Genomic DNA, 24,613 nt, shown 5'->3' on the forward strand with positions numbered 1-24,613 from the left:
ATAACCAGGAGACATGAATGGAAGTTTAAAGATACTCTTTTCCAAGTTGCTGGAAGATAAATATAAGCACACATTTATGAACGAATAAAATTATAATGAAAAAGTTAAATTTGTACACTATAAAATAGATGGAATACCTGAAAACCAAATTCTTACGTTTCTAATCTCTTTCAACTAAGATTTATTCTAAAACAAATTATATGCACAGAATACTATAAATGTGAATCATCGATGTTTAGTTAGAGTTTTGCAAGGCTCTGATGAATTTTTACAAGTAATTATATCGCAACTGGATCAAGACACGTTGTTAAACACTATAACAATATCTGAGAGACCAGGTACAGAATAGATGAAAAAACACACGGCATGTTACGAAACGTATCGTAATTATAAAATTATTCGGAAACGAAACGGTAAAAGTTACAAAGGTAGCCGTCTCGAAGCGTGCCAAATTAATGAAAAAGTCGTGTCGCAGAAAATTGCATTCTAATTACGCGCGTCAGTCTCGTCCCAATTTCGCTCGATCGTGCGAAACCTGACGTACCTCTTTCTCATTGGTATCAGTGTCCGTGCTCTCGAACAACGACGTACGATGATCGAAGCACCTACATTTCCCGTAGCTCTTTCTCTTGATTATACACCCATTACAAAAATAGTTACACTTTGTAGCGCGAACAACATAAAAGCCGAGCCGTGCTCGCACGTTACAAAGACGAGCGTTACAATAGCCGCTGTAAACCTGTATAGTGATAAGCTTATCAAAAGTTCTATGGCACATCCTCGCGGCGTAAAATCATATTCGCGATGAAAAGGTTCGCTGTTCAAAGCGGCGAAGAAAGTGTCGCATGAATGATGGCGGCCCAAGACCAGGTACCGTGGTAACAGGATTCTAAAAATGTAATCCGCGGCCGGTAGGAAATTTTCGAACTTGGCCCGCGAATGGATTATTTAAAGTAATAGTGTCGCGTCCCGTCACGGAGTTATCAAAAACTACCATCTTTATTCGGGGCGATTTAGCCGCATCGTAAAAATGTCTGACTCCAATTCCCCCTTTATGGGGCCGGATTTTGAAAATCCTCTTATAGCAGCTGCCCCAAATTTTTTTTTCTCCCCCACACCCCCTTCACTCATCTCTCTCTCTTTCTCTTTGATTCGAAAATTCAGCACGTCGAAATTCCGCGACTCGAAGTTTTGGCAGACTTCCATGACCGGAGTCAAACGTTGGATTAAAGCAGGACTGATAAATCTCGTGCGTAGAAATTCACCGAAAGTCCGGATCCTAATCGACAAAAATGAATATTAACGGTCCGCGTTTACGCGGTAACGTTAAACTCTCTAACTGTCGTTAATTACAATTTAACTTTTCCAATTCGGGCCGCACGAAATATCGCCACGCGGTAAAAGTTTACCGCATTAATTTCCCTTCACTTAAGACAATATTAACCGGTTTGCTATTTCGTGCAATAATAATTATTGTTCATGTGTATTTAATTTCCCCCCCCGATGGAGTTCATTTCGAACGAAGGGGAGTTCCGCTTACTTGGTACCCAATGCTCCGATAATTTTGAAAATAAAAGGAGCAATCTGACCGCGTTTCTTTTTTTGTTTTTTTTTTTTGCTTCGATGGCAATTCAGAGAACTAATTATGCTCTAGTTTTAATTTTCATTGCATCGCGTATACCTGACTTTAATTTCCGATCGTTCTGAGAACTTTTACTGGAATTAATGTTTGTTTAGGTTCGAGTGTTACGTTACGGTACATTCATTATATCTAGATTTATAATTCGGTGTAACAATAATTCTAACTTCTTCTTCTCGGTCCAATCCAAGTCTCACCGCTGGATCTTTGGATTCAATGTTTAGTTCACGATGCAAATTCACGCAATTTAATCACAATTTCCAGTTAATATAAATTATGTAAATATTTTATTACACGAACGAGTGCAATATGTCGATACTATCTCGGATATTTATGGAGATACCGACGAGCTAGGTGAATCGATAAAATTGATAGTAGCCCAACCTAAAATGAAGAGTGAAAGGAGGAGCAACATTTTTTTTTTTTTTTTATTTCCGCTATTTATGGTTACATCAACCGCTTGAGTGGGCCATTAGCAACTCGAAGGTAAAGTTTATGGTGCAAAATTTGTTTACATCTATATTTACGAATAAACAACCATTACTTGTTTTTCGTTTCTTGCTCGTAATTTAAAACTTCATGGATGGCAATATCGATGTTTTCGTAACTTCATAAAAGAGCGAGAAAATATTCGGAATTTTTTCTTACCGCCTCTCCGTTAATTTTCTAAAAATTGATATCTGTTAAATTGTATTCAACGATAGATGTACATAGTGGGAGTATTGGAATATTTAAAAAAATGTTGAGCTTACAAATTTAGAATCGGGAAATAATTTGAAAATTTCAATGATATTTCTAAGCTATCCAAGTATAGTATCTAGCACAATGTGGATTAAAATGGGGTTGATCCGCCAGCAAATATTAGCTACATGCAATTGGATATTTACGAGCGATTTTTATTGTCGCGAAAACAGGGACATCCTCGTGTCAAGCGAGTCTTTTAAGAGGTCGTATTGTCGAGTGTTTCAATAACTGTGTTAGATTGTACGTACAAATTCCAGGACAAGTCTGAACGAGTGTGCTAGCGACTACAGTCGTAATCGTGATTCATAAAGCGTAGGTGGTTTCGTTGGACAATACAAACGCGTACGATTCTTCGATAAAAGTTAACACATATCCTGGTTAATAGCTTTTACACTCGTTTTGTATAGGAAATAAAAACATACTGTGAATGCAAAATTCCAACCCCTTGTGAACCTCGTCTGAACTCTAATCGGATCGACCATTTTTTCAAACTTTTTCGTATACATGGTAAATAAATACCTTATCAGAAGATTCCTAAATTCCATATACCTAGATTTAAATATTTCTAAAATTCTCTGCATTTAAATATATTCAAAATTCCGTGCGTTTAAATATTTCAAAAATTCTCTGTATTTAAATATCACCAAATTCTGTGCATTTAAATATTCAGTTGAAAGATTAATTTTTTACAGAGGATTCCACGGTTCGAAAAGGACCGTATAGTTTTATTTTTCATACGGATAAATCGCTGCATTTATAGAAACTCTTTAAACTTATATAACGATATATGTAATTAACGCGATCGTTAGGAACCTAGGTATCTAGATACAAATTTATCTGTGACTCTATCCACGTTATTTGCGTCATTTTATTCAAGCTGAACCATGCATAATAATATTGATTCTTATTATTAATGTTTAGAACGTAGCCGCATAATAAAGAGATTCGAAACGATCGTCAATGTTTGATCATTTTAAGCTGAATTTAGCACGCGAAAGAAGATACAGTTCCGTTTAAAATAATAAAGAAGCTTTCAAATCGCTAAATTAAACTAATAAATAAATCGTTAACGTCGTAAGGTAACTCCTTTTTAATCTTGAAGCTTCTGTATAGAATTTATTTCTGCTTTTAGATTCTTATGAAATTACGAAGGTGCAACCTCGATAATTGCACGAGAACTCGGTTTTTTGTTACATTGTGTTAACAAGTACCTAGAAGTAATGATCACTTAGAAACGAGTGAAGTGGAAGAGGGAAGTAACTGACAGTGGCGACCATACATAGTGAGAATATATCGCTCAAGTGACACTTTCTTCTCTTAGATTGATCACCTCGATAATTGCACGAATTTCGATACTTACGAAAATCGAAATAACGTTTCAGCCTCGTTCTTCTGCAATTATCGAGGTTCTATCGTAGTTTTTGCAGCAATCTGTGCGCAGAATTAAAAACAATTAGAGAATCATATGCTTGAACGATTTTATTGCTACGCGAGTTAGCCAATATTTACAATGTTGTTCATTCCGAATGAATACAATCTCTATATTCGGAAAAAAATATTATCGTACGAAGTACTTTATTGTTGCGATATTTACGTGTGTATTTCTTCTCCAAATTGAATTTTAAAAGAATCATTTTCAATGACATACTATTCACTATGGAGGGAATTTCAACCTAGGCTGTCGTTGAACTAATTAGTAAGAATAGTTGTAAGTAAAATTCGTATTTTGATCTTGAAATTCAAGTTTCGATTCTTCTTTTGTTTCTACACGTGCTGTATCAAGGCAACAAAATATTCGAAAGAAACGATTTAAATCGGAGCTATGTATATTCAATTAGCACGATTGATAGTGTTCGAGAAAGATTTCTATACAAAAAATCAAATGCTTAACGAACCTATGGAACAGACATTAAACGTATCTAGTGCAATTATATAGAAACTATAGACATTAACTGTTAATAAAAATTGAAAGAGGTTCGAATTTTAACCACCTTGACGAACTACGAACTATTTCCTTCGTATTTACCTTTCGGTTCGATTTCTATTGCAATAACGCAAACGTATCGTCCCTTAATTCTGTTAAATTGTGAAAATTTCAATACAACGGTGTTCGATCTAATATTCGAAAACAAGGTGGTAGGAAAATATTTCAGCGGAGATCGTATCAACGAAATAAAAAGGAACGCAATTAAAAGTCAACAACGGCATTCTTTCGAGTCATACAATTAAATGCAATAAACACGGATACGTTGCGAAAGTAATAACAGAGCTAGGCGGAAACAACTTTCCGGGAAGCTTTTTTCGATCTGGACCAACGACCTTATCTACTCTGGAGAACGGATGTGTCGGTGTTTACACGATTCTCACTTACACTCCCGCAAATTCCCTTTTGTTTATCGTTGTACTCGCCCCCTGTTCGCTGTTTCAACGTCGTCCTTTCCCTTTTCAGCCGCGTCCGGTATTTTTTGCTCTAATTAACCGCCACCGGTCGCATTTCGAATACGGACTCAACTTGCCCTGATCTGTTGTCTCTGTTCCCATTAGCTGTCTCTTCCCATCGTTCCACAACCCCATAAACGTATACGTGGATGCAAAACTATTTGCTTCGGCGAGATTTGTTTGAAAAAAAATCCGTGTCCTACTTTCGCGATTCGAGATTCAATTTTTCTTTCACTCCTGCACGTTCTATGCTAATTTAAGGCAGTAACAAATTCGAGAAGAATCACGCATTTATATGTATATTTGAACTAATAGAAAATTATCGTTATTATAATAGGCGAGGTATAGTTTGAGGATAAGGGAAGAAGAAATTGTTCGTAAAGAAAGGAGTGGAAATTTTGGCGCCAATTAGGTTCTCTTTGGTATGACACCGAAGAGAAAACTTTATCCAGGGGACAAGTGAATGTTGCAAAGTAGGAAAAGTGTAATATTACTGAAAAGCAATCCCTTAGCTCGTTTCAAGGATAGGTTACTGGGAGTGGAAAGAACTTCGACGTCCTAATTAGAATTTGCAACTTCTCTGACTTCACACGAATGCAATCCGAATACCAAAATGAAAGTGTAAAGAAATCTAGAATTGTAAAAAAATAAAGAAGAGTTCATATGTATATCATAAACGAATCCATATTAATGCTCTCATAAATTTATTTCACACAATTCGAAGAAACATTCACGTTAATAAAAATTGCACAACTGTCGAAAAATTGGTTGTTGTTCGTTCTGAAAATTGATTAAAAAGACTAACGATGAACACTGAAGGCTAATTAATGTTTCACGAAAACAGATACACGATTTTTCGATACTCCTACCATTTTTGTCAATAATAATACTAATACTGTACGATTACATACGTAATGAAGAAACAAATTTTCAAGAAACATAAATATATTGCTCTCAAATAACTCGTGACTCGAAGGCAGTTTGTAACTGCAGTTTCGTATCTATGAAAGCGAGTAGGTAATTATTAATTAATGTAGTCGTCGGACACGCCACGGCGTAACAACAGTTTTACGATGCGATGATTCAGACCGAAAGGAGTAGAACTTATCTTATCGCGTGCACCACAAAATATGACATGGCGAGCACGTATACGACGATAACGCGGAGGAACGAAAATGGTTGGGGTGAAAAAGGATTCGCCAAAATCGCATTGTAAGCTCTTTGAAGATATCCCTCTTTTTGACTCGAGATGCGAAGCGTGAGAGATCGTCGGAAAATCTTTTTTCATGGGGTCGTATATCGTTGCGGGATAAGTGCTACACCATGCTCTAAAATATTGTTGTAACATTTATATAAGATACCTGCAACTGTACCGCAGGTTTCCTGTGTACCAAAATGTATATAACATTAGAATGTATTATTATATATTTATTCTAAAAATTACTTTTTAACTATATTTTAAATAGTTGGAAATTGGTTCAGATTAATGAAAGGTTTGGATACTTTTAATTGAAAATATATCGAACACAATCCATCAGCAATAGAATAATTGAAAAATTTATAATCCTTTCTTTTCTCCAATTCTTCACTAAAATGAGAAATTCTTAATATAGATATTTTGATTGCGAGAACAATACAAAAGTATTTACTTCTATTGATATTTCAGCCTATCGAAGGTCACCTTTAGAGTAATTTCGTATACATCGAATGTTAATTAAAGATCACGATAATAAGTTTTGTCAAAAGTATCAATCTTCGTTATTTATATCATTGCAAAGAATACCGTTGCAACAATGAGATCCTATATAGCAATGCACAATTAATTCGACTCAATTGTAATTCTCCTAACCCTGTATTTGCTCGAAGCTTCTGTACCTTCAATTCTCACGCATATTCGAGATATTAATGTCTTCTTGTTGTTATTGTTTCAGTGTGGTGGATTTCCGTGCGTCGAGAACGTTAAGCGCAAATCGCCAAGGGTGAGTCTTCGAATAGTCTATAGTCGATATCAATTCTTGAAAAACCAATGAAACATAGTCACGTCGAAGCCAGTCGAGAAATTAGTTCACATCACAGACCACGGCACAATACTCATCCGCCTACGTTACTCTTTCCACCCTTCTTCGTTGTCCGTCGACGCTAAGGGCTAGGAGAGAAGCTTCCCAGGATGAATTTGCGGGTATTCAGGCGTCTTTCTTATGTAATCAAATTACACGAATCCAATTAATAGAGTCTCGATAACGGGACGACACGGCCGAGCGCGAAGCTTCTAGCCGACTTCGTTCGGTCGCATGTACACAGACGATCGTAATTAAACGCACATTCGATGCATGTATGCAGAAACCGCGCGTTGTTTGCGAATAGCAATTCGGGGCGTACTAGAGTGAACGTAACATGGGCCACACAATGTGGGGAATGTGCACACGATCGTCCTGTATTTCGTCTTACGAGCCTATTACCGAACTTGGTCTCGACTGTCCATGGGACTGTCCAATAAATGATTATAGGGGTGCAAATGAGCGAGATATGCGGCATGGAGGAAACTGATGGCAGTGTGACAGCGAAACGGACCATTACAGAGCGAAATTGGGATTTCGGTACGTGAATCGAATATTGTTATGTAAAACAGAAGTAGGAACAACGCGTGTGTTTAGATTTTCAATTTCGCTTTCACCGGATGGACACTCAGGTGAACATTTAACACCGAAACTACCCAAGGGGTCGTTTGAAACGTTTTGAATTACTTGTTGAAGTTATTCAATTATTGACAGCGCTTTTGGCTGGAATGTTCGGTGACGATTATGGAAATAGAAAATTAATTGTATTCGTAAAGTTTCGTAGAAGTAGGAATACGTTCACCGTTGATAGTTTTAGCGTTAGTACAGTTGTCAGATTGTGAGTATTTTAAGATTTCTATTTTCGATCGTTGCGATATGAATCAAAAGCAGAATATTTCATCGTGTTGTCACTTTCGATGGTTCATTTGTGTGGAAATATATTCTTGTCTTGGAGATGGACAGAGAACTCTTGTAATATGAATCGCACAGGAACCGGTTAGAAATTTCTAAGAAGGGCAATAACTATGGAAAATGAAGAGTGTTTAAGAGGAAATTGTAACCGACATAAATTAATTTTACGTGTAGGTAATTTTTGTATAAACAATTTCTGATCATTTCTTCTTGTTAGTTTTTCTCGTGCTTAAATAATTCTATTTACAAAGAATGAAAATAAAATCACTCTGTAATTACACTTCTTTTTCTAGATTGTGTATTGGTCATTGAAATGATTCATTTTCAAGTTTTTAGATAGTACCTAATCCAGTATGTACAAACGTACAAAGTTAGTAACAAAAAAATGGAATATTAAAGTAACCATTATTTCTGAGACAAGCGTTTATTAAGATTTTTTTCCTTATCGTGTGCTAGTGAACGAAATATATAACACATACATCAGCTCTAGTTGAAGGACCAATTACCAGTGCAATTATTTATTCTACTACTCTATACACTTTGGAAATAAATAAACATCCATCGAAGGAAGTACACAATAAAATTTAGTTTTAATTGAAAATATGAAGTTAATATATTGTGTGATACCTTCAAACGATTAATTAACTCTTGTGTAATCATTTTCTTGGAGTTTGTTTTCGCAAAAATTCAGATTTCGAGAATGAAACGGAAGCCCAACGTTACGGATTTGATTCTGTGACGAAAATAGTAATTACTGCACACGTTCATGTGCATGTAGGTGTTTCAAAGGGCTTCAAATGAATTGGTTTCTACGTTGGAAAAAGGTATGCAACTGGTGTGAACGGTTGAACGGAAATAATATCGGAAGACAAACGCAAACAGTAAACGTTAGGAGAAAATCGGAGGCAGAAAAAGAAACTGAGTGCGCAGTAAACTTCGAAGCGGATAAGACGAAGTAAACTCGAAAATAGTCCGGAAGGAGGAAATCTGAAAACAATGTGCTGCACGTACGTATGTAGGTATGTACATACATACGGTACATACGACTGCATTGCGTCAGATGCATCGTATGCTAGGTGCATTAGGAGTGGAATAACGATACGTCGTTTCGTCGCCTAGCATGGCGTCGTGATTTGCTTCGGAGCAATAATATTACACGTTCTACCGTCTATTTCCCGTCTGACACCAAACTGCTGCCAGCTGCTGGAATTATTTGAGCTAGCACTCCTTCAGCTAGCAGAACAAAATCCCGACATTTTGGAATCCCCGGGAATATTGAACTCGACTTCCCTAGCCAAGTTTTCTTCTGTGTTTCTCAAGAATTCTTTGGCAAACTCGTAGAAATACCCAAAGGTTGACAACATGTCAACGTTTTCAGGTTGATAGCATGCCAGCCAAAACGTAATGTTCTCGACCTTTCCTTGTTTACTTATTTTCCAACGACTCGATTTAAAACACATTTCACAGGATTTTACCAAGAGGTACACGTATTGCATTACTCACGAGTACGATTATTGTTATTTGTATCGTTAAAAAATACAATTTACACTGAGAGTAATATTTAATTCGACTGCATTCTTTCGTTCAAATTTCTTTTATTCTTATATTTTTTTACATATTTTGTTTGCTACTACTATTTATATACATTTCCATATATGCATATACAGAATGATACAGAATGAATAGCATTAATGGTAGACAGTGATTCTACGTGTGAAAATTGAAAAAAAGGAATTTTTTCGTTTGGAGCTTCCTTTACGAGGAAATCTAGTTTGAAGTGTGTAAATAGTCATTTGTTATTATTAGGTAATACTTAGCCGCTCAGTTTGAAAATTTGTAGATAATTTTTTATTATTATCGAGTAATATAGTACTTGCCTGATACTGACGCACTCATGTTACAAGCACCGAACGTTTTCACTGTATCAATTCACGATCACTGTAGCGAGACACTGTTACAATACAACCGATACAAACCGATTGACAATAAGACTAGTCGGCAGACGTACAGTCGAAGACACAATGTAAATATTATGGAGGACAGCGAATACGAAAGTATAAACGAAAATGGTCGTGTTACCATTTTCAAATTCACTTTTCTCGCAAACGAAACTTCAAATGGAAAAATATTATTCTTTCGACTTATTTTCGCACGTAGAATCACCGACTACCATATGGTACTACTTGTCCAATAACACCTTGTAGATTCTGTACTACTAGAGTATTAAATCGGTTCATGAATAATAAATGGCTACCCTCTGTAGATTTTTGGTTCTTCTGATATACATATATACATTATTTGTAAAAATTTATTTAAAATGTATCGAATAGAGAATTATTGAAAAAGAATTATGTGTAAGAGGATTATATTTTTCATAAAAGAATTAAATAAACTTTTCCTTTCTTTTATGTAAGATAATTGATCCACAATTACTTCGATTAAAATAGATTACCTTTTCTTATTGGTTGCATACTTGAAACACATTTTTGTTAATCAATACAGTACCTACGTACTAAAGTGACGTGTCGAAAAGTAGTATGTCTACATTATTTTTACTTCCTCTCGCACAATGTTGTATGACACATTCGTAACTTAAACCTTGAAGAATTAAGAATTAAACCTTCGAAAATTAAATTATTGATCGAGAAAGAATTAAACCAAGTATTATTCATTGCATACTTAAAACACACTTTTGTTAATTAAAATACCCTATAGAACACCTATTGTATTAAAGTGACGTGTCGAAAAATATTACGTCTATGTTATTTTATGACACTTAAGAATTAAATCTTCAAAAATTAAATTATCGATCGAGAAAGAATTAAACCAAGTATTATTCATTGCATACTCGAAACACACTTTTGTTTATTGAAACAGTACCTATCGTGTATCTATTATAAATTAAACCTTCAAAAATTAAATTATTGATCGAGAAAGAATTAAACCAAGTTATTCATTGCATACTCAAAACACACTTTTGTTAATTGAAACAGTACCTATTGTGCACCTATTATGAATTAAACCTTCAAAAATTAAATTATCGATCGAGAAAGAATTAAACCAAGTATTATTCATTGCATACTCGAAACACACATTTGTTAATTGAAACAGTACCTATTGTACCAAAATCTCGTGTCGAAAAGTATCACGTCTACGTTATTTTTACTTCGTACAGTGTTGTATTACACTTTCGTAACTTAAACCTCAAAGAATTATGAATTAAACCTTCAAAAATTAAATTAATGATCGAGAAAGAATTAAACCAAGTATTATTCATTGCATACTTAAAACACACTTTTGTTAATTGAAACAGTACCTATTGTACCAAAATCTCGTGTCGAAAAGTATCACGTCTACGTTATTTTTACTTCGTGCAGTGTTGTATTACACTTTCGTAACTTAAGCCCGAAACTTTCCTCGAACACTTAGCGATCGAAATAAGTTACCTATCAGTGTCGGTAAAAAAGTGTGAGAAACCGAGGGCGGTTCGTATCATAAATCCTCGGCGAAATGTTCGAGCTAAATGCCCTCCGCAGGAAGACGCAACGTTAGCAAGATCGATCGTGTAGAAAGGAGTGCGGCCAGGTACTCTTTCGTAGGATTCGTACACATCGGGCTGCATGGAAAGTGGGCCGCGGGGAGGGAAACGAGCGAATCGTTAGTAGAAATGAAAACAAATTGCCTGGGCGGGAGGCTTCCGAGAGCCGAAGCCGCGGGGCAACAGTGTGATTTGACAAATGGTGTATGATAAAAGTGCGCAACGTTCATTAGGGGAAATGGTCCGCGGCGGTAATGCAACCCCGATCATAAAACTGATGCATTGTAAACAAGTTCAGGCGCATCGAGCGATACCTCCGTCCGCGAACCAGGTTACAGTTTCATACGTCGATGGTTTTCACGACACGTTTTACAACGTTATGTCCTCCGGGTTAAGTACGCTTTTAACCCTTTCAGTGCCAAGATTCTAAATTCTTCGCGGACTATACGCAACGACTACTCGTTGGGCGACTTCTCGCCGAGCTGAATACCCTTTTACATTTTTCTTGTGTAAAAGCCTGGCTGTGCGTTAAATTATTCAAATATTTTATTCCTACGTTACGTGACATTTGTTTTTCATGGTGTACTTACTGTTATTTTGCGACAGGAGGATATTTTGTTGTTAAATCAATCCCGAAGGTAAATTTTAAACGTATAAACGGTACTTGTAGTCGTGAGGGAACTTTACTGTCGAGCACTAATTTGCGATTATCTTTGAAAGTGGGAAAAAAGAGAGGAGAATTTAAATTCACGAAGGAGAAAGAAATGTGAGTTACATAGCGAAGGATTATAGAATAAAAAATGTGCGAGGATGTTTGTCTTTTAAAGGGTTCGGAAAATGGAGTGGAATGAATTTTAGGTAGAATGTTATAGGGTTTGGAAATATTTAAGAGATAATTGAAATAGATTTGTCTCGAAATTAGAGCGTCAGAAGGTTCAATAATCATTTGAACAACGTTGTAAAGTTTTTCTTGTTCAAAGAGTTCATTTCGTGTACTCCTTGTAGTCTAGAAATTTAGTGTGCTACAACTCGATGAAAAAGTATTGATATTCGCGTATCTATGTTTGCGTGACATATTTTTCATCGGTAGAAACGGTACGATTTCTGAGGAAACGTATTCGATCAAACAAACTGACATGACCGAACAGAAAATTATTTTCTTCTACATCACAGGTAGGAAACGCCATCGTATACACGCGAAAGAAACAAAATGGAAGAATTAATTTTATTTAAACCGAATACCGATAGAAATAGACGTATTTTCTTTTATTTATAGATACAGAATGATCCAAGTGGGAAGAATTTTCAACAATGGAGTCTAAAAGTAAATAATATTGCATCGATGCTTCCGCGTGAATTTTTTTATTTTACTGGGGATAATCGAATACTTTCATCTAAATTATTTTTTTTATGTTTTGTTTTTTCTCCTTTCAGCAAGACGAATGTTTCTTTAATACAAGGACCTTAAAATTTTTACCTACAAACCTATTAATTTTGAAATTAAATGCGCAGATATCTGTAAAAAAAAATATTTCTCAAGCAACTCGTGAAAATTTACAACTTCAAATATTACTCGATCAAAAAATCGTTCGTATTTATAGTCCTCTGATTACTGGTACTGATACACACCCTAGAAATTCATTGAAATGTGGTAGAAAATTTCAATTCGGATCAATTGTTACTCGAACGGGTTTGTTTCCTACGTAAATTTGTACTTTGGATAAATAACAAATGAAAAGATAGCTGAATGCACAGATTAACGGAACGAGTTTCTACGATATCGGTAAATCCTATCTGAAATCGGTTATCTACAAAGATTGAGCCACTCGATGTTTGATACTGCTTTAACGTGCCTGACGATATAATCTCCTTGATGATGTCGAGAACAGTTAGCGAAACTGAGAAAAGAATCTTGACAATTCGAGGCTTCTTCAACTCTTACCCTAGAATCTCAAGGGTGCTCCGATACGCGTATCGAGATCTTGCGTCGTTCAGAGAAATCGAAACATCTGCAACGTATACTGTTTCTCGTTTCCTTTACTTTCGGAAATCTACAATTACACTAATTCACTTAGGAGAGGAACAGTTCCAATAACGATCAAAGTTTTTCCAAGGTAATTCTCTTTGGAAGTTCCCTCCAGTTAATAAAGAAATCACTTTCGTTATTTTCCACGTTTTTTGTCCAATGTGACAATTTAAAGAAAAAAAAAAAAAGAAAAACAAACCAATCCAACGAGAATGCTGAGTTTTTCTTTATTATTTTTATCGAACGAATTTAAAGAAGCTCGACGTATTATTACGTTATAGCAGATTAAAACCACGTAGTCGACTTTAGAATGCTTCGTTTCTACCGATAATAAAGTAGCTTATAACTTTAACGTGTGTTAATTCTCCCGTGAACAGGGCGTTTCGTGTCAAATCTGGTTTCATTCGACCAAATGTATCTTGGTCAGATCGAGCTCAACTGGATCAGATGTTTCTTTCTCAACGTAATTGACACGTGTCACGCGCCAAATTAATTTTCTGTGGCTGATGAATAAGGAGATACGAGATTGCACGCAATGTACAATAACACGGTTTGTTAAGCCCTAACGAAATACAACGTGAAATTTGTAAAAGTTATAACGAAAGTGAATGTCGAATAAATGAACGAGATCTGGAAGTCTGTGATGGTTGACGAGAAATTGTCAAGGAAGCCTTCTGGAAATTATCTCATAGATTTTGTACGTTTATTTACAAGCTAAACACTTGTAGCTTCTAATTGGCGAAGAAATTAAAACCAATAGAAATAAATTTGGGAATGGTCAATACAGAATTGGATGTTTATGAAAAGATAAAAACTGAGGAAAAATATTGTGGAACAGTGTAAGGTACATTTACAGAGAGATCAGGAAAAGAGGAATGCGGGTGAGAATATTAAAGAAAACGTAATAAAATATTGGAAGGAAATTTATGATATTTTAAGTGTTTTCAAATACGTTCGCATACCGAGAATTTACGATACAACACAGAGTTTGATTTAAATCATGACTCTTCGAGTTTAGTGACTGGTAAATATTCTGATAAATACTACGGTTTACTTTTGAGTATAAATATTTATTATAGTATTTACTCGTCTTTTACTATGTTTGCTTACTACATATATCATTCGTATTACCATAGTACTGTATTGATACAACGAACTGAAATTGAAACAGTGTGTGAATATATAAATAAAAGGGCACAATGTATCTATTCGTTTCGTTTACCTCGATACATATAAATTCGGGATTGTAAAAGTGTGCCCATCTTTTCTTATAAATAATTTAACATCTATAAGACATACTCAATAAGTATTTCGAAGGTACAAACCAACGATTTTTTAATTTTGCTCTCTAGAATTCAAGACACTATCTAATTGTATCAGTAGTGAAAAGAGTAGTTTTTTCACGATAAAAATAATCCAATATCTAGATATATGAAATATTTTATTCAGATATGCTTGTTGCGATCAACAGAAATGCATCATTATTTTATCTGAGTTTGGAAGAATGCAGGACTGCGTTGCATTAAGGTCCGACGAGACTTTTGTACATAATCGCCTTAAAACACGATGTAAGAGTAGCAATTAACAGCGACAGAAATGAACGGTACGAATAGATTGTACTCATTTATGGGAAGCAATTCCTTCTTCTTTGAGTGAACAATATTAAACAGCATAAATTTTCTCTCAGCCGGGCAAAGTAACTGGGTAACTGTGTCTTAAATACAGTACTTTAATATTCAAACACCGTTATACATTTCTTCTTTTCCATACTAATACGTTCAAAATACTTCCTTGTATCTACAATAATTTCCATATTGTCATCAGCGAGGTGAAGCTTTGGAGATTAATTTCACACCTTTAACTTTGGGCAGCAGCAGTTTAATTTTGGCAGCAACAAAAATCAGAACACGTAACCTTTATATTCGACTGTCCTACAAATCTGATATCGTTAAAATATCGTAGAACGCTTCACGAATATTCGGTGTTGATACATTCGAAGATTACCGATACCTGTGATCCAATTTGTCATTTATTATAATTGAAATTTGTCTTTGTTTTCCTCTTTTCACGTTTGCATTGAGAAGAGTTTGCAATCTCGAGTCTCTGAAATTTATTCAATTCTCTTTGCACCATTTTCTCGAGACACGTTCAAATTTTTTAACGTATTAACAGTCACCGCGGTGTCGCATCACCGTGAGTATCGGCCATGTTGGTTAACGGATGCGGCAGAACGACTTTGGAATTGAATTTCCAGGCAGCAAGCAGACGGATTTTAAAATGGCATCGTGTTCCAAAGTGGACATGTAATTTCCGTCGGATCGATTAACGACACGCAGCATTTTAAAGGGGAACGTAGGTTTAATCCATCGACCTATCACGTAATATCGGCCGTTTATACAAAGTGGATGAAGACTCCTGTGACTGCCTTTTGTATCCGACGACCGTTGGATATCTTTATTGCAGCGGTGCACACAATGACGCTTCGATCAGTGCAGTATTAACGATTACGGAGAAAAGGAACGAAACGGAAGAAAACCAAAGTTATGGCTACAGGAGGAATTATTCGACATTGTCGAACACTTGCAGAAGAAACTAGTGCACAAACTGAATCTGAAAGTCGAAACGAATGATAGAGGAAGAAGAGTGGCTGGTACTCTTGTTTCGTAAAAATGTATCTTGATAGTGTCAACTGTGTACATTAATTATAAATCTATAGAGTAGAATCTATATGAATTCTATATATTAGTGGAATAGAATCTCCATTATTACAGACATATTGCAGTTTGAATAAGATAATGCGCAGATAAGAGAATATTCATTTTTTAATAGAGAGCATTCTGTATTTTGAATAAAGTAATTCGAGGAATTATCAAAGAAACGAGATGATAATGTGACAAAAAATTTCCTTGAATAATTACTGGTTTGTGTAAGTTGTTTACGGTATTCAAGTGTGAAAAGTTGTTTATCCCGCAGACTCATTTTTTCTAATACAATTTTGATGCTGTTTTTATATGTGAAATGTGAATTATGTATGTACATCAGCTAGGAAAGTTTTTGTAAAAATGATGAATAATTGAAAACGCAACACAGGTTAAATAAGTAACGTAGGTTTTAAATTTACATAATAATGGTCCAATTGATACGTTAAACTATACTTTCAATTACGTGACCAACCATAGTCCCTCTTTTTCAGAAGCACTTTTAGTTAATGTATAAATTACGAGCTCGTGAGTGGCCTGAAACTTCAACGTAGCAGATTAGAATCTGTGTCAAAGGATCCTGTTCTATTTTTACTTCGCATTTGATACGTGTAGGTTTTTAATCTCTTTTTAATGGGACCATACATTCACTCGTGATAAATAATGAAACATGAATTCAATCCATATTGCTGTAAAATTTATTTCTTCGTGAATAGCACTCAATCAATTTCAGTCAAAAAATATAATTCGTTCGTTCTATTTACAAAATTTGGACGTTCGTATTTTTTTCAAATTGATGTAATAATTTTTCAATTATTACACTTTAAATGATCAAAACAGATGTTACAATCATTTTTATTCTGAATTTATAAGTTATCGTAATACTGTTTAAATTCTTTTAAATTTTTAACGTATTTAACATTATTTCAGTTAAAATTGCTACCGTCCTTTGTATCGTATCGATTGTTTATACATTTTCACGGAAGATACTGTTCGAAATTTTGTACACGTATTGTTGATAAGAACAATACATTCCACCTATTGTAAGGAGCTATAAAGAATGCCTTTAAACGATGTTTACGATAAAAGAGACATTCATCTTTTCGCCAATAAATTGCGTTTTCGTGATGTATTATGTTCCATGAGTCGATTTAGTAGAGCCAAACAAAACCACGTGACTAGAACAGGGCCGTATTGTTAAGAGGCTAGTCCCCTAATATGTACGAACACCACAGAATTTGTACAAATTACTCTTTACGTATATAATTAGCAACCAACCAGTTTAAAATTCTATTTGTGCTGGGTTAACAAGACGAACTGTATAAAAATATTAAATAAAGTAATACAAAATATACATTTAAAAATACGGAAACGTACACAATTATTATCAATAATATTATTTAGTTTCCAAATATTTGTCTCCCTTTTCTGTAGTCATTGAATATACACTGCTTCCAAGAATAAATATTTCATATGACATTTTTCCATTTGATTTACGATTTATGACAAATCTCTGATTATTTAAAGCATTCAGGTTAACACAGCACACCAATGACATTCTTGTGAAACGATAATAATGTTATTAAAATTATATGATACAAAATACTAACCAATAACAAAATAACTTTCTTCAAATATTCCATTTAGTAAATTTGAATTTAATCGGCACATTTTACCAGCTCTTCGATATAGGTTATGAATGCGAGTCAATAACATAGATGCCATGATTTCTTCCTCCGTATTTTCATCGATAATTCGCGAAGCAAGTTTTATTCTTGTCTCGTGATTGGATTCGCAAAGCAAGTTTTATTCTTGCATCGTGATTTGATTCGCAGAGCAATTTTTATTCTTGCATCGTGATTGGTTGATTGTACATGATACCAAACGGTACTTTGGCAACCCTGTAACGAATCATTTGAAAGTGCAGTTACGTTATATTCAAACGTGTGAAGTGACGTGTTAAAATATTCAAAGTGTATATTTAATAATATTCATTATTAAATGTTATCGATGGCCAAGTACGGTTACAATTTCGAATCGCGGTTATAATTTACACAAGTATCAGTAACGAGTTTGCAAATGTAACTTTTATTAGATAAGTTAAATTGAATTTCGAATATAGCTGATCCGGTGGATTCTTGACAAGCTTGAATTGATAAAATAGAATGTTTGAAGACACTTTTCTTGCTATAATTAAAGATATCATACATTATCTTAGTCTCTAAGAGCATCGATAAATTAAATAGCATAACCACTTTGGTAAATGATTATATTAGTATTACGAACATACAGGTTATTAACAATAACGACTTTGAGAATTATTTTAACGTAGTATATTGAACATTGTATTAGTTTTGATAACTTTAATAGCAATATTTGAAATTATTCAACTACATACTACGTGGCATAACCCAAAATTTATCTATAGGAGTAGTATATATTATACATATAACATAGTAATTAATTTTTCGATCTCTTCATTAATTTACTAGAACATAATTTTTAATATAGTCTTTCCCTCGAAGAAGAAATTATAGATAAATAAAATAAAATAACACATTTAATCGCTACGTGAGTTATTAAATATATTTATATATTTATTGCTACTACGATTTAAATAATATACAAGAAGAGTAGTCTCAAACATTCTCTGTATCAAATTATCTATACATATATTCGAAAATAGTACGTTAAAGCTGATACTTAGTAAATCGAAATTATTTAAATTTTCCAATCAAGCGGTATTAATTTCATAATATTGTCGTCGCGAAAGTATAAGGAAACGCGAAGAACCGTAAAGTAAATATACGATTCCGCGTTCACGGTGTGTAACAAATTTTCCTTTATATTTCATGGGGCGCCGCGTTGCACCGGCGTTAGTTCCGTTTCTGTTTCCGACATAATGTGGTGCCACCAAATCCGCGGCGTCACTTCCGACTTTTGTTTCTCCTCGTTTACGCGTCGTGTTTTTTTGAATGAAAGTGTCGCGAGTGCAACGACAAAAACCACACAAACAGAAGAAAAATGCGGGAGCAAAAGGAATTCCAGACTGCTACAGAACGCCCATTGTCCAGCAGGGTTTCATTCAGTGGAAATTCAGAGTGGTAAGCCGCCTTTTTTAACGCGCTCGAAGGCGCCTCCTTCCGACCAATTAATTTGCGTCCAACGCCGTTTTAAGTCCGTACACTAAAAGAAAATGTCGGCCTTTTGTATCTTCCGACGATTCGATGTACGAATTTGTAACGTAAATTCATTTTTATAACTCTCTGTAGTATTAACGCCCCCCCCCCCCCTATTAATGTCCCATTTATGGAATTTTGTTGTCTATTAAATGTGACAAATAAATAAATGAACCGGGGAAGAAACAAACGCTTAAAAATATAAATTTAAAAATTTTTGATGCATTAATTTATTTGTTACTTGATTTAGTATTAGTCGAATTCGTTAATCATTTTAATGAGTATGAAATATACGAGGGTCTGACTAGAGTAGATCACGTGCATATTTTAAATCGTTGCGTATAATATTAGTTATTCAAAAGATTTTAAAACGGCCATAGGCAACTTTTTTGGTCGGTGGGTCACAAAAGATTTTATTCATTTTGTTACAATTTTTTAACGTACGATACACGATCAAATTATAATTGTATGTAATACATATATAAATAATAGATATGTTAATTTAAAAATGTAGAAATTGCATAGTGATCAACTTTTATATAATCATTCTTCTAATATTTCCTTGAATTTTAACATATTTAAGAATTTCAAAATGTTTCATATTGTAATAGCACTGAAGATTATGTTTAAATGAATTATTAAACTTATAATGTAATCACAGAAATATACAGCTAGCTAGTTAAATTTTGCAAATGTACCTAGGTCTCACTTCACGATCATCAGAATACTTTTATATTTTTTCGTAAATAATCGAGATTGATTTGTCGATAATATAAAATAAGTAAGTAATATAAAATTATCTTCTCGAACAAAACTGCACAGAATTGTGTACTTAGAGATTTTCGTTCACATTTTATATTTCTCTTACAATTTATTAAAAAAATATTTTTGGAAGCACAATTGTATAATATTTTCACCCTATTTGTAATCATGGGAATTATTTGCAATAATTCGAAATTGAACGTACAGATCACATCTTCAAGTATAAAGGTAAATTGACTACATTAAAATGGTTTAATTATTTTTTTTAATATTTATGGAATTTACTATTCCGACAAAACTAATTTAAAATTTTATTTACTACGGCATTCTAGTTGATCCAGAAATGCTTAAAGCTTAAAATTTCTTAATATTTTTCAACTGCTCGAGAGATAAATTACAATGAAACTCTTCCACTGTAATTCAAGCATTTATTACATAATCTTCTTAAAGTAAACGACTTGTTTGCACAATGAGAATAAACATTTCCAACTACTTCCCCGGTCGAATATCAAATACATAAAAAAACACATTTTAAAGTCTTTAATCATTTTTCTCGAAAACACAAATAATGTATAATATCACAAAAACACTAATAAAAACCAAAAAGGACACAATCGAAAATTCTCATGCTTTCTTACCGATCGTGACCCAGTCCAGGTTGGATAACGTTTATTCCCATCGTACAAATAGGTTGTTTACACGAAGAATCTTCTGTAACAAATGCCTGAATTCCCAAAACAATGGCTTTGTTTTAATTAAAGCTGAAGTTGACTCAGGCTTAGTACCACCTTATTAATATTAACGGTTGAAACGAACAATAGCTTGTTCGTAGGTAGAAACGTCTTTCATGGCGTCGAATAACGGTAGCGTAATGTTTACACCCGGATAATTACGTCTGCGGCGATACGTTACAAGAGAAACGAAGTTATTCTTGTGTCTGGTGTGTATACTCCAAGAATGAAGACTCAGAAGCGCAAGAAGCGCTCAAATTATACCCCAAGATGTGGGGTATAATCCCTGGCCTCCATTTTCCATAAGAGCTAAGACAACCGTAGACAGGCTTACGAGGCACATTATGCGAAGATTTGGTGATTTGCATAAAGCTGATTTGCGCCGTTGGTTCGCTGGAACGATGAATAGAGAGACAGTTGGCTTATTACAGGATGAATGAGGAAAGAGAAACCGAGAAACAGGAGAGGTTGAACGATGAGGGATGCGAATGGGTGGTTAGGAGGGTGGGTGAGTTGGGGGGTAGGCACTCGGTTTCACAATCGCTGAAATTTCGCGCGATGGATCTTATCGAGGCGAATGCATAATTTCGAGGTGTAATACAGTCTTATCGGAACGGTTGCTGGTAGGTGTGACGGGACAGAGAAAGTACTCGTTGATGGGGATGTCTGATTGCTCGCCGATTGTCTACCACGGAATTTAACTCCGTCAGGAATTGATTGATACGTAAATTCCTGTCTGCCTTTCATGAACGTAGCGCAGCCACCGAGCAGCCAGCTAGGAGATAATGAACTAAACAGTCCCGCGAAACTGCGAGAGACGTTTTCGCGTTAACGCGTCACTGAATAAGTCACGCTCGTGTTCTGGGCGCGTGAAAATTACGTCAATAGTGTTAATTGCGGTTCATATTATACCGTTCATGTAGAATCGTTTTGTTCAAACGAGATTGAGGAAGCTTTGGGAAGCATTTGTATGAAAATATGTAGGTTGAAGAAGCTTTGAGAAGCATTTGTATGAAGATACGTAGGTTGAAGAAGGTTTGAGAAGCATTTGTAGGAAAGTATAATACATAGGTTGAAGAAGGTTTGAGAAGCATTTGTACGAAAGTACATAAGTTGAAGAAGCTTCGGGAAGCATTTGTATGAAAATACGTAGTTTGAATAAGCTTTGAGAAGTATTTGTAGGAAAGTACATAGGTTGAAGAAGGTTTGAGAAGCATTTGTACGAAAATACATAGGTTGAAGAAGCTTTGGGAAGCATTTGTATGAAGATACCTAGGTTGAAGAAGGTTTGGCAAGCATTTGTATGAAGATACGTAGGTTGAAGAAAGTTTGAGAAGCATTTGTAGAAAAGTACATAGGTTGAAGAAGGTTTGAGAAGCATTTGTATGAAAATACGTAGGTTGAAGAAGCTTTGAGAAGCATTTGTAGGAAAGTACATAGGTTGAAGAAGGTTTGAGAAGCATTTGTAGGAAAGTACATAGGTTGAAGAAACTTTGAGAAGCATTTGTATATAGGTGTATTTGTAACATAGGTTGAGCCTCTTGATTAACGTGTTAATATGTTTATATATCGTAGAGTATGTTTCTGATGACCACTGTTCAAAATGATTACTCGAATGCAGTTTGCACATACATGCATTCTCAACGAAGCGTGTAGGGTTTTGTTCGTTCTCTGGTTTGAATTTTTAACGTTGCTATTGGGGCTTGAATAAACAAAGCGTTCTACGCGATTGAATTTACGGATTGCAATTGTTGAACAACATATTCATCCAGGAGTACGTTCGAACAAATCAATTTTATATATTTTGTAAGTATTTTCATTTTTTTGTAGTTCCACCGTTTCTTTTTCATGATTTATACACTGCTGAGGAAGACCAAATATCATGATCAAGTAGATAGATAAATATATTATTAAATATTACAGTTTGCTTCCAATAACCAAATGTAGGATTCCTTCTGAATTTATCTAAATTTTGATTCTCTGTAATAAATATCCATCTCGTTGAAACTTATGTATCAATAGTTTGAAAAATGTTCGGTTTGCCTCTCGAAGTGTCCAATGTTTCGAGGCTTCGAAACTCGAACAACCACTAATGATGTTTAAACCCATTTTTGGGTGGCCCTCCGAATTCCAAGTACTCGAGAATTGATTACACTATCCCGAACTTGAAGCATCATCGCTATTTCGATGCACCGCAATGGTACTCTAGGTGGAATGTTCTTCGAATCAAATTTCCTTTCAATGAACGCGCAGCGGTGCCTATCGATCTTGTCGAACTATCGCGAAGAGCTCGAGTAGTTGAACAATTGGTTGACAGTTCTATTGTCGCAAGTCCGCTTCCTTACTCCTTAGATCTCCGTTTCAGTGTCCTTAACCTGCCGAGTGGAATGGCCACTCGACTCCTCTCTCTTGTGTCTCCTCTTCTCGTCCTCGTAATTCTGTCTCTGTACTTTTGGAGAATCCTTCTAGTCTCCGTTAAGGGAGTCTTCACTCTCAGATTGGACGGAAGTTCGTCGCGTTAGATTATACTTGCAGACTTCTCGTGAGACACTCGAAAGTAGAATCCTTTCAGGGCGACATTAATTGAAGGCTTGACGCGAAAGTGGTTGTAACTAACAAGCGTGAGAATAGAAGGAAGATTGATTTTTTCCTTGCAGCTGACACCCTCGAAAAGGAACTTACGGAGAGTTAACACTCAAAGAATCGGTTATATTCACCGAAATTCAGAAATAGATTTTGCACCGTTTCGGACTAGGGTATTGAGATGAGTAACACCGATGAACGTGGTTTGAACGAGTCATTATTTCTGTATACTTCGTCAACGAACGAAAACATAATCGAGCGTTTGATCCTATTTATCGGTGTTATTTTATTTTAAATTTTACCAGCAAAAAGAAAGTTTTTACCGGAACATTTTATTTTGGGGCTACACATATACGATCGGTGCACGTTGAATATGTAAAAACTTTGTAAATTTTATTCCTAGTAAAACTAGAATATACATGCAAGTAGGTATTTGCAGAATATTTCTAGGGTAAAACTTTTTGTTACACTTTTATACTATCCGGTTAAAACTTTAATACAAATAACTGGAATTATTTCGCTAACATAGAACACATCGGTTATTAAATATTCATTTTGAAAAACGGTTTCAAGAAAAACATTGCAAAGTTTGAAAGAGACTATACAATACTGCATTCAAATGTTCCATCGACGCTCGTAATTTTCAGGATATCGTGCTCACATTCAATTTTCCACATAAAACTCAATTTTCTTTAGAACAACATTTTCAAACAAAAATAATATTTTTTCAAATAAATTTACCAATGCTGCTTTGGTAAAAATCAATCTCGTTACTTTCAAAAGTTAATTCAATTTCGCTATCCATACATCCAAACCGTATTATATTACAGCTTTAAATATTCAAAAGGTTGTCCCATCTTGTAAACAAACGCTAACCACAAACATTGATCAATCCTTACAAAGCATGTTCTACTTTCTCAAATTCAGCAAACAGAACCTTGTTTCCTTCTAATCGACAAGTACAAACCATCCTGCAGAGATTCATTTTAACGCTAAATATAAATCATCGACATCTCGTGTATCCAAACGATACTCTATTCACGCTCGATTAAATACTCAAAGAACCAATGAACGACCAATCGCTTCTAGTACACTTTCCTAAGACCCTGTGAACCATCTGAGAACCCTTTACTTCGAAGCTTGATATTTTGGACTCTCTGAACCAGAATCAGTCCCTGGAGACATCCACGATGCATATAAAAAAAAAGAGACGCGAAACCGCACACTTTCCAACGTATTTATTATCGAGTTCCACATCCAGACTTTTATCGAGGATGTAGAACCAATAAACGACCAATCGTTTC

General features: G+C 34.9%; 1 protein-coding gene across 3 annotated transcripts in view; it reads left to right on the forward strand.

Moving 5' to 3' along the window:
- Nrx-1 (neurexin 1) overlaps nt 1–24,613 on the forward strand; it is a 674,791-nt gene that overhangs the window by 41,233 nt on the left and 608,945 nt on the right. For all 3 annotated transcript variants that reach the window (XM_076310652.1, XM_076310653.1, XM_076310654.1), the window contains exon 2: nt 6,754–6,801. In XM_076310652.1, the coding sequence (XP_076166767.1) occupies nt 6,754–6,801 (48 nt within the window). The remainder of the gene's footprint in view (nt 1–6,753; nt 6,802–24,613) is intronic.

Source organism: Ptiloglossa arizonensis, chromosome 4 (genome assembly GCF_051014685.1).
Source record: "Ptiloglossa arizonensis isolate GNS036 chromosome 4, iyPtiAriz1_principal, whole genome shotgun sequence".
Taxonomy (NCBI): domain Eukaryota; kingdom Metazoa; phylum Arthropoda; class Insecta; order Hymenoptera; family Colletidae; genus Ptiloglossa; species Ptiloglossa arizonensis.